This window comes from Helianthus annuus, chromosome 15 (genome assembly GCF_002127325.2).
Source record: "Helianthus annuus cultivar XRQ/B chromosome 15, HanXRQr2.0-SUNRISE, whole genome shotgun sequence".
NCBI lineage: Eukaryota > Viridiplantae > Streptophyta > Magnoliopsida > Asterales > Asteraceae > Helianthus > Helianthus annuus.
Window position 1 is genome coordinate 147,580,372 of NC_035447.2, and position 9,084 is coordinate 147,589,455.

Consider the following 9,084-nt stretch of genomic DNA (forward strand, 5'->3'; position numbering starts at 1 on the left):
TTACATATATTAAAACTTGGTTTATAATGCAAATGTATTAAAAAACATTTTTAACCAACTCGACCCGAAACCCGTTCCTACCCCAAACCCGTTATGACCCGAACCCGTTCCAACCCTAACCCATTTTGACCCGAACCCGTTTTGACCCGAACCAAAACAACCCCTTTTTTAATTGACCCAAACTCGTTTTGACCTGAACCCGTTTTGACCCATGACCCGACCCGACCCGACCCGACCCAACCCCACCCGTTTGCCAGGTCTATTTGTAAAAACTTGAAGTTTGTTGGTTTAACTTAACAACTCGTGTTTGTAATATTTTGAAACTTATCTATACAACCTAATAAAAGCCTTAATTAGGGGACACATGTCCCCCTCCTAGGGCCTCTAAAACTCAATTTCCCGCCAAAATATACATTCTCCTCATTTCCCTTGAATTAACCCGACACCGGATCCGAATCACTCATTTGGGTCCGATAAGTTCATTCCATATATAAAGAACAACCCGCTCCTTTCATTCACATACTAGGGTTTCCAAGATTCAGCATCTTCTCCAAGCTTCCTCTCTCAATCTCAAACGCCTGATAAGGTAAATCAAACATGAACTGATCTACCGGTCTGAACTCTAGAACCAGTAATCTCCAGAAGCTTCCATAAACCCTATATTTCTTCAAACCCTACCAAAACCCTTTCCGCCATCACTCTCTTAGATCTCACCGCACAAACATGCACCGGCTCTCTAGGCGTTCTGTCAACACTCTTTTCCGCTACGGCGCCCATCGCCGCCGTGATGCCGTCTCTGCGGCAGCGGCTTCTGCCGGTTCTCCCAATTTCAATGAATCGGTATAACTCTTCTCAATCTATTTACATTTCTACCATCAATCAATATCTTTTTGTATATATGTATGTATGTACCACACTTTTTGGAATTGGTATTACTCTGAACCGATTGTGAGAACTTTTTTATTGATATCCTGTTGATGATTTTGCAAATTAGGTATTTGTCATCAATTACGTCACACGTAGGCATGAGATTCGTACCCGTACCAGTACCGGTACCTTACCGCATAGTACTAATACTGAAGTTTAGCTAAAACCTAAACCGAATACTGTATATGTTAGGTGGTATGGTATGGCATGGTATCGTTAAAAGTCTCGAACCATTATGTTACCACACCACATAAATCGCTACCGAAATTGAGTTAAATGAAAAACCGAATACTATACCGAATATGTTCGGTCGGTACAGGTATTTTATGGTATATATGTATGGCACCGGTATTCGGTGTGAAATTTGTCATCCCTATGTAAGAGCATACTTCAATTGTGTTATTGAAGTATTTGATGTTAACAGGGTGCAGAGAGGGATGCTAGTGGTAGGTGGTATTCAGTTTTAACTACTGCGTCATCCACTGGGCCTGTTTCCACAAATTCTTTGAAATTAGGAAACATGATTCCTTCTGGGAAGTGGTTTGAGTCGACGGCTTCAGACGTTCAGACACCTGAAGCACCTGTGGAGAAGTATGAGTATCAGGCAGAGGTGGGCAGTTGGTGACTATAGAGTTTACTGTTTCTTTAATGTAAATTTGTATTAGTTTTTTATAGTGATTGTTTGGTATCATGTGATATGTTCTGCTGCAGGTAAGTCGGCTTATGGACCTTATTGTTAACAGTCTATATAGCAACAAAGAGGCGTTCCTTCGTGAACTTATCAGGCAAGTTTCTAAATTTTTAAACAAATTTGCAATGTAGTCGGTTTTTGTTTTAACTCTTTATCTTCTATACAATCTAATAAAAGTCTTAATTAGGGGACACATGTCCCCCTCCTAGGGCCTCTAAAACTCATTTTCCCGCCAAAATATGCATTCTCCTCATTTCCCTTGAATTAACCCGACACGGAATCCGAATCACTCATTTGGGCCCGATAAGTTCATTCCATATATAAAGAACAACCCGCTCCTTTCATTCACATACTAGGGTTTCCAAGATTCAGCGTCTTCTCCAAGCTTCCTCTTTCAATCTCAAACGTCTGATAAGGTAAATCGAACATGTTCTTTGTAGATCAACATAAATTTTGCAATATATATTGATGATTCTTCATGCTTGATTACTTATTTTGTGTTTGATTTCCCTCTATGACGATGCTACAATTTACTTTGATTTAGGTTATATTGGTGTTTCTGTTCAACATCTGCACCATAATGTTAGCACAATTGAACCCTAAAAACAATTGAAGAATGAATGGCCGAAAACACTAAAATTGGATAGATATGTTTTCACCTTTTTTTCAGATTTTATGTTTTTTTTAAATGTTATATATACTTGATTCAGGTTCTAATGTGTTTTTTGCTATTGATCATATATTACTGTAAATGTATTGCTGATCATATCAGGTTCTAATGTTACTTTCATGCTATATCATCATTTTCACATTCAATTGTTATTCACCAGGTTCAAAATATTGCTTGAGTACAGGTATGAGGATAAGGCCGCTAAAAAGTAACACCTTTTGAAAAAAGCCCAGGCCAAGTCTGAAGGAAAAAACGGTTGAAGCAAAGAAGCCTATTGTTTTGAAAGATGGTCTCAATCAGGTCAACTATCTTATTGAGCCAGCGATATGTTTGTATTCACTATGTTGGTCAGCATACTTTCAAGATCAATATAATTATACTATACTATTACTATACTATATTAATGGGAGATAGGAATGAACAGTGATATCACTACGTGTCTGATTGTTGGGCGGTTGGTGGCTAGGAGGAATGTTGTGATTGGGCCGCGTCGTGTAAAGGCAGCCACATGTTTATAAATCTTCCCACCTCCTATCAGTTTCTTTCCATTTGTAAACCCTTGCACACATCCGGAAAGAGAGAGATTGAGATACAATTGGCTACGTAGACATACGTTGAGTGATAGAGAGAGATGAGAGTGACTAGACCGGTCATGATGGTTCTGTAGCGGGAACTGTCAGCCATTTAGGGCTAATTTCAATAGCATTGACAAGGTAAACCTCTCTTTTCTTTGTTATTTAACCAATAACAAGCTATGTTCTTTCCACCCCTTTTAAACACCATAAATTGTTTAGTTCAGTTTTTTTTTTTTTTTTTTTTTTTGCTTATTTAGGGTTTGCTGTGTCTGATTCAATCAAGAACGGAGGTATGTTTGACTTGCTCTATTGTTTTAATTTACACATAAACAATACCAAAGCAATGAAAAAAGCCTAGGCCAAGTCTGAATGTTAAATTGCATACCTAGGGGACACATGGCATCCATCTAGGGCCTCATTTTTTTATTTTCTCGCCTAAAACACTAATTCGTTTGTGCATCTGGTGTGAACGACCCGTTTATGTTATTTGGGTTAAAAATGCTAAGATGGATGATTGTTTTTGTTGATAATTTGTAGGTTTTTCATCTTTTTACAATGGTGGCGGCTATGGTTTTCACACGCTTTCTTCTGAGGTAAGTTTCATATAAAAGTGTAGAGCGATTAGTATTTATGCTTTTGAATGTGAAATAGGCTTAATATGTAAATGTTTTAAGTCGTTGATGAAATACCCGTATGTTTTTGGAATCATGCATTTCAAATTTGTTTGGCAAGAAAAAAAGAAAAAGATATCAACATTTGACCGGTACATAAGAATGAGTTTCCTGTTTGTTCAGATTCATATCAATTTTATGTGATTGATTTTAAATACCAGTCGTATGTTTTAATAGGTTTTGCTTTTAAATTTCACAGTTGTAACTCTACGAGAAGAAAAAAAGCAGAGAGAAAAAATCAAAATGCAAACCATGCGACGTCAGACTCTAATATACTTGACAAGATTGATCATTCGTGACACACAACTATTTTGTTCATTTCTTTTGCAATTAAGTTTGAAATATTGATTTTGTTTCTTCTAGGTGTTTCTAGACGTATGGGTCTGAACTTACTGCTGCGGATGTGTCAATTGTTGTTGCTGATATCATATTTTCTATACTGGAAGAGGCTTCTCTATCTGAACATGGAAGCAGCATTGCACCAAAGACCTGCGACAATCTACAAAATCCAGAAACTTATCCAAAAGGACAAAATGCTAGAAAGTATGTTCATTATTTTCAATTTTGTTTTATAGAATTTGAAACATAATTTTTGTCGTTTTTTACAGCCAAGCTCTGTTGGAGTTTTTTACAACCAAACCCTGTTGGAGACACGTCTTTAAATACCAGACACAGGTAAGCGTTGTCTGCCCATGTAGAATAGGGATAAGCAAATGGCACCGGATACCGATACCAATTTTACTGAACCGACACATTTTCGGTACCCATTCGGTAACTTTTGACGTTTTCGGTATCGGTACCGGTTTTTGGGGATTTTCGGTGTACCGAGCTCATCCCTAATGTCATAGTTATCAAAGGCACGAAGCGCACTCTAGGCGCATAGGTACCGATTAGGGCCTAGGTGATAGGCGCAAAAAAAGCGTGGGCCCGAGAAAAAAAGCGCACTTAAAAGAAAAAAATTAAAAATATATTTCGTAATGAAAAATAATATTTTCTTCAAATAAATTAAGCAAAACTTGAATGTAACTCCAAAAAAAAGAATATAAAAATAAAATAACAATAAAAATAAAATAAAATTTGCCTATTAAGAATTTACTTAATAAAAAAACATTATGTGTGCCTCCTAATTTACTTTCAACAGGAATGTGGGTCGTTCAAAAAAAATTTGCTTATGAAGAGTTTCGCATTTAATTACAAAGAAAACAGGGTTAATTAATATTAATTGAGTAATAAATGTAAGATTAATTGCCTATGAAGAGTTTAGCATTTAATTAAAAAGAAAACCGGGTTAATTAATATTAATTGAGTAACACCTTAAATGCCTGGGAACTAAAAGCGCATTAAATGCGCGTCGCTTAGAAATCGCGCCTAGGCGCACAAAGCGCTCGCCTTTAATAACTATGTCTAATGTAGAATGTCTCAGGTTTCTCTTAGCTGCCTACATACAGAAGGGGGGTTTTGGTTTGGTTTTCTAAAGACAAGTTACTCCCAAATAACAAAGTTATAGTAAAATTGGGATGTTGCACTGTGCTTGCCAATAAGAAACCTCTTAATGCTTCAACGGGAAGTGGTCTATTAGCATTTTGCACTTATTTGTTCATTAATAAATTGCCCCTTGACATTGACCAACGAGTATCAAATGAGAACTGGTCAAAGCAACCAGCTGACTATTGAATTTTGTCTTTTGCAGGAAGAATTTGACCAATTGTTCTTACATCAACGTCGCATTAGGCATGAATCAACTGTAAGTAGTGCTATTTTGTGTCCTATAACTGATTATCCTTCCTAATTAGTCTTGGCAATGTTGACCTGTTACTTATGAATGTATCTATTTAGGTTATGGTTTATCTTAAACGAGTCAATAACATTTTAAGCTAGAAGGGCTTAAATGGGTCAAATGAATCAAACAGGTTGAAATTCGTCCAGTGTATATATTTTTAATTTATACAAACAAACAAATATACCCAGTAAATTCTCACCCATACAACCCCCTAATTGTTTCTTCAAACATGATATTATTTTTATAATATTTCTTTTATAATCATAAATAACACACTGATTTTAAAAATAAAATATATATAAAAATAGATCAGGAAAAAGGTTTGCGGGTCAACTAGCACAACCTGTTCCAACCATACTAAAAATTGACCTGCTTCAACCCGTACCCCTAACGTGGCTGACTGTTAATAGACATCTCCTATCCTTTACCTGTGTTTTCTCTTTTATATGGTAATCAGGTTGGTGTTGGCCTCCCTGTTATAGCATCATTAAACCATATTATTTCATCCGGAGATGAAGTTACTCAAATAGTTGTGGACTTGAGTGGTAATGAAATTTGAACAACTAATAACTTACATTTGTTAGGATTGCTCTAGCTGTAATTACCGACAAAATTAATGAATATTTTAACATCTCTTTTTGGAGCCAAATATTGGTACTTTGGGCTATGTAATGAGTGAGGTAGAAAATGGAAAACCATTCAGTGAAGTTGTTAAAGCTGCTAAAGACCTTGGCTATACTGAACCAGGTCAAATTTATTATACTTTGTTTTTTAAGAAATCTTATGCTACTAAAACATATTATTTTTTTAAGGAGGTATTTGAAGATTAGATTGAACTATAATCAATTTATTGGTTTTGTTAACTAACCATTGTCAATTTTTCATCATCTAATTGGTGATTTTAATGGCTCTTGAATGGTTTAGAAATGTAATATGAGTTTCAACTTCATGCGTTTTGAAGCGTTCATTATTATTGGACTGTGATGTGGGATTTGCTTTCATTACATATATGCATATTTTTTTGATAAACTATTTTTTTAACTCTTCACTTTGAAACAATGACAATAGGTAGTAGCATTGTTGAAGTTGTTGGAGGAAGTTGGTGAAGCAAATAAATGGAGCTATTGTAAGTTCAACTCTCTTTTTCAGTTATGTTTTAATTCATTTCAATAATTGTCCTGTATTTCATTGAGGTACTCATTGGCCAACATAATAAATAGGTGGATCGAGTAACGGGTCAAAATTGACAAGCATTCAAAGGCTCTTGCATCAATCATCTAGATGTTAACTTTATTGAAATAGACTAGGTTAATGCCCGCGCGATGCGCGGCTTCATCCAAAACCATATTATTTACTTTGAAATATAATATTTTGTACAAACGCATAAAAACCTATTAAAATCCATATATAATCTCATATTCTATAACACGTCTGTAAAGTTTAGTAATACGTAGTCTTGTACTGTTGCATAAAAAATTTTGTTGATCAATATACACCGGTCGAGTAAAAAAGAAAATATCAAAATATGAACCAGATGTAATAAAATGTGAATGTATTATATGGTTGAAAATAAAGAACATTATATAAAAAAGATAAAGTCATTTATTCATGTATAACAACTAATTATAGAAATTTTATCTTAAATATATTTTCAAATCAAGTAGTAAAAGGGACTAATCATTCATCACAAATTTGAATCAAGTAATTTTAGAGAATCAATACACAAATCATATTAAGTAATAATTGTTATAGAAAGTGCTTAAGAGCATGAATATCATCCAAACACTTGCTAGTTGCTTGAACATCTTGACAATTTGAGATCATTCGGCTTCTTCTTTGTACCTAATATGAACAAAATAAATGTCACACATAATGAATCTAGTCATATAAAATAATTGAATTTATAATTCTAAGAAATCGATGAAATGAAAGGTAAATGAATAAAAAAAATTAAATGTTCCAAGGACTTACATATCGTTTCCCAAAAATCGCAGCTGAAACCTAAATGTCGATTAAGATGGCTACACAACTGAATTAATCCTGAAAGTTAAAAGAAATAATAAAAGGAAAAAAATTTGATATTCAAGAGCAAGTAATCAATTCAGAAGAACAATAAATCAAACCCGAAAGTTGTAGCGTAATATAACCAACCCGACCCGACCCAGATGACCACTTGTACACATCAAGCATCAACTTGAATGATCCAATCATATACCCGAGCCGACCCAAATGACCAGTTGTCCTCACCAAGCATCAACCCGAAAGATCCAGCGTGATATATAGCCAACCCGACCAGGATGACTAGTTGTATCCATTAAGCATCAAACAGTCAATCTTGGCCCGTTTAGTACAAACAATTTTTAACAGAATAATCCAAACATAAAAGCATATAAAAAAGATGCCAAAAAGATTATACCTTCTTTAATCTTTTTGTAAGGCTTCAAAATTTAGCAAATCATGTGAATTAGTCAAGGTATAAAATAAAGTGTGTGGCCATTGGTCAAGTATAGGGGTGCCCCTGGTGCAGTCAAGCAACCCAACCCATTTTGACCTCCCAAAATTACCCATTTGACCTGTATGATGTATCAAATCACATTGAAAAGGATATCGCATTTTAAGTGACAAAAAAACTTACAAAATAAGAACAACTCACAACAAATATCTAGATCAAAATGCAGTTGAAGGTACCTGAGAGAAGGATAGATAATCAAAATACATGTTGGTGGCTGTTTCTTGAACACACAAACAGAAAACAAAAATCTTGATCAAAACATATGGGAATGACCAAAACCAAAACTTTGACAGAAGCGTCAAAAATCTTCTTTCGATAAGACGTTTGCCATCTGTAAATGCAATCAGCAAAGTTAAAAACAAACTCAAACTGAAACTATTTTTTTTAATAAATAAGACCCATGTAAAAACCATTTCCATTTTTATACTACTATTTTCATTCTATCATTTGTTTACTTTCCATATAATACACCTCAAATCTTCGCCTTGCATGTCAGTTTAAAAAAATAATGAAATTGTGATTAATCTTCATTAACACCTACACCTGAGGCCTTGCAACAAAAAATACTCCTTAATAACATTTTCGTGATGCTCCTTAATAACATTTTCATGATACTCATGGTTTTTATTTGATTTTCTAAACTTTTTTTTTAATTTTGAGTTTAAATTTTATAATATATATTTCCTTCGTCGGTTGGACCAATCCAACTAACCCATTTAAACCTGAGCAAAATAATTTTTCACCACATTTCAAACTCAATTAACTTGGTAAAATAGTATTAATGGCAAAGGTTTGTAATCTGCAAATATGTGGTGATTATGTTACGGATAGCGTTACTATTCAATTCTTCTATATATTCTTCTACACACCATACATATTGCATACATATTGCTTATGTGTGTATATAGCATGGCCCGTTCTTATTTAGTCAAGCAGTCATTACCTATTCGTATTTGACTATTTAAGCCATTACACCAGCATGTAACTAAACTAAATATCTAGATGCATACGATACGCTGTAGTACAAAGTGGTTATTATGTGTTTATGACAATAATGATATAAGCATTAAAGTTCTATAAACAAATTCCTCTTCAATAACATAAACGGTAAAGTAGATATAATATGCTACATTGTCTATGCTCACAAATTAAAAGGCTGACGTAGAATTGTACCAAAATAACCTTCCCCATATCCTTATAATACCTATATGGACTTGGTTATTTAATTATATATTTGTTAGGTGTAATATGTTGACCG

The 9,084-nt window shown here is 34.4% G+C and overlaps 1 protein-coding gene across 14 annotated transcripts; it reads left to right on the forward strand.

The window, feature by feature from the left end:
* Positions 1 to 497: 497 nt before the first annotated feature.
* On the forward strand, positions 498 to 6,763 carry LOC110912655 (heat shock protein 90-6, mitochondrial). Of its 14 annotated transcripts, XR_004880435.1 has the most exons (13): positions 499 to 840; positions 1,352 to 1,537; positions 1,639 to 2,034; positions 2,449 to 3,001; positions 3,121 to 3,153; positions 3,401 to 3,456; positions 3,734 to 3,793; positions 3,898 to 4,077; positions 4,143 to 4,209; positions 5,225 to 5,278; positions 5,772 to 5,859; positions 6,383 to 6,440; positions 6,535 to 6,763. XR_004880435.1 is itself a non-coding variant. In XM_035983692.1 (4 exons), exons 1-3 carry the CDS (start codon positions 724 to 726, stop codon positions 1,747 to 1,749), a joined length of 414 nt encoding a protein of 137 aa, XP_035839585.1. In that variant the 5' UTR covers positions 501 to 723; the 3' UTR covers positions 1,750 to 2,034; positions 2,449 to 2,914. The 14 variants fall into 14 exon arrangements, 1 of the variants encoding a protein (XP_035839585.1); XR_004880434.1 differs by having other exon boundaries at positions 498 to 840; positions 3,734 to 4,077; XR_002578091.2 differs by lacking the exon at positions 5,772 to 5,859.
* Positions 6,764 to 9,084: the final 2,321 nt, after the last annotated feature.

Bases quoted from the DNA above. Each gene is read 5' to 3' on its own strand.
- LOC110912655 (XM_035983692.1), top strand. From the start codon at position 724: ATGCACCGGCTCTCTAGGCGTTCTGTCAACACTCTTTTCCGCTACGGC. The intron at 841-1,351 runs GTATAACTCTTC...TGATGTTAACAG, and splicing joins CTCCCAATTTCAATGAATCG to GGTGCAGAGAGGGATGCTAG. The intron at 1,538-1,638 runs GTGGGCAGTTGG...GTTCTGCTGCAG, and splicing joins AGTATGAGTATCAGGCAGAG to GTAAGTCGGCTTATGGACCT.